Source organism: Tupaia chinensis, unplaced genomic scaffold, assembly GCF_000334495.1.
Source record: "Tupaia chinensis unplaced genomic scaffold, TupChi_1.0 Scaffold149964_1, whole genome shotgun sequence".
Lineage (NCBI taxonomy): Eukaryota > Metazoa > Chordata > Mammalia > Scandentia > Tupaiidae > Tupaia > Tupaia belangeri.
Genome location: NW_006209805.1, coordinates 1,005,048 through 1,006,109, shown reverse-complemented (window position 1 = coordinate 1,006,109; position 1,062 = coordinate 1,005,048). Strand labels below are relative to the sequence as shown.

At 72.5% G+C, this 1,062-nt stretch overlaps 1 protein-coding gene across 1 annotated transcript in view; it reads right to left on the bottom strand.

Annotated features, from left to right (window-relative positions):
* Positions 1 to 1,062, bottom strand: part of APC2 (APC regulator of Wnt signaling pathway 2) — a 17,707-nt gene that overhangs the window by 5,835 nt on the left and 10,810 nt on the right. The window contains 3 exon segments of the mRNA XM_027769568.1: positions 8 to 290; positions 292 to 790; positions 793 to 1,062. The exon segment at positions 793 to 1,062 is cut by the window's right edge and continues 87 nt beyond it. Of these exon segments, the coding sequence (XP_027625369.1) occupies positions 8 to 290; positions 292 to 790; positions 793 to 1,062 (1,052 nt within the window).

Here is a 1,062-nt window from a genome sequence, read left to right as displayed (position 1 = left end):
CGCCCGCCGGCCGGGTCGCCAGCGGGGGCGTCTTGCTGCGGCTGGGCGGCATGGTCTGCCCCGGGCTGTCGGGCAGCTCGCTGGGGCTGACCGTGCCGCTGCCCAGCCCGCTACACGGGTCGCTGGGGATGGAGCTGGCAATGGACGGGCTCTCGAAGCTGCCCAGCGAGCTCACCGAGCTGCAGCGGCTCAGCACCAGCGGCGTCTCCTGCACGTAGTTCTCGGAGGAGCTTGACGGCGTGGCGTCTTCCACCCCCAGCCCGCGGCCCAGGCTCCGCCGGGTTTTTTTTTGAGCCGGTCCCCGGGCCCCGCCATGCCCCGTCCAGCTCTGCGGTGCCGGGGCCCACCTCCTCCAGCCCCTCCAGCGAGGAGTCGCTGTCGTCCAGGTCGCCACCCTCACTGGGGCCTGGGTGGCCAGCAGAGGACAGCGAGGACAGGGAGCTGCAGCGCGACAGGGAGAGCGCCCCCTCCTGTGCTGCCAGCTTCTGTAGCACCCTGCTGGCTGCAGGCAGCGGCGCCGCCGCCAGCTTCTCGGGTGCCTTGCTCAGGCTCTCTGCGGGGAGCCAGGCCTGCTTCCGAGCCCCCGGCCCAGCAAGGGGCCCCGCGCCCGCCCGGGCCATGCCCTCCAGCAGTGGCACGTGTTGGTAGGTGGGCGACAGCTTGATGGTGCGCACACGGCCATCAGCAGAGGCCGCATCCCGGGCAGGTGGCTCGGCCTGGCCATCGGGCAGAGCCAGGTCCAGCCGGCTGGGCCGAGTCTGTGCACACGGCGGGTCCTCACGGTGCTCGGCCTGGGTGCCTCCTGGCCCGGGTCCCCGGAGCTGAGGCTGAAGCTGTCGTCCGAGGAGGTGTGCAGGGCAGAGATGTCCTCCACCAGCCGGTCGATGCGTGCCACTGCCAGCGCCAGCCTGGCCTTCGCCTTGGCGGCCACAGCCACATCCCCACAGGCCTCCTTCTCTGCCTCCAGGCGGCGGGCGGGTGGGGCGCGTGCCAGGGCCTGGCCCTGCAGAAAGGGGCTGCCCAGGAAAGGTGACATGGTGGCGGGACTGGCAGGCTCCCCAC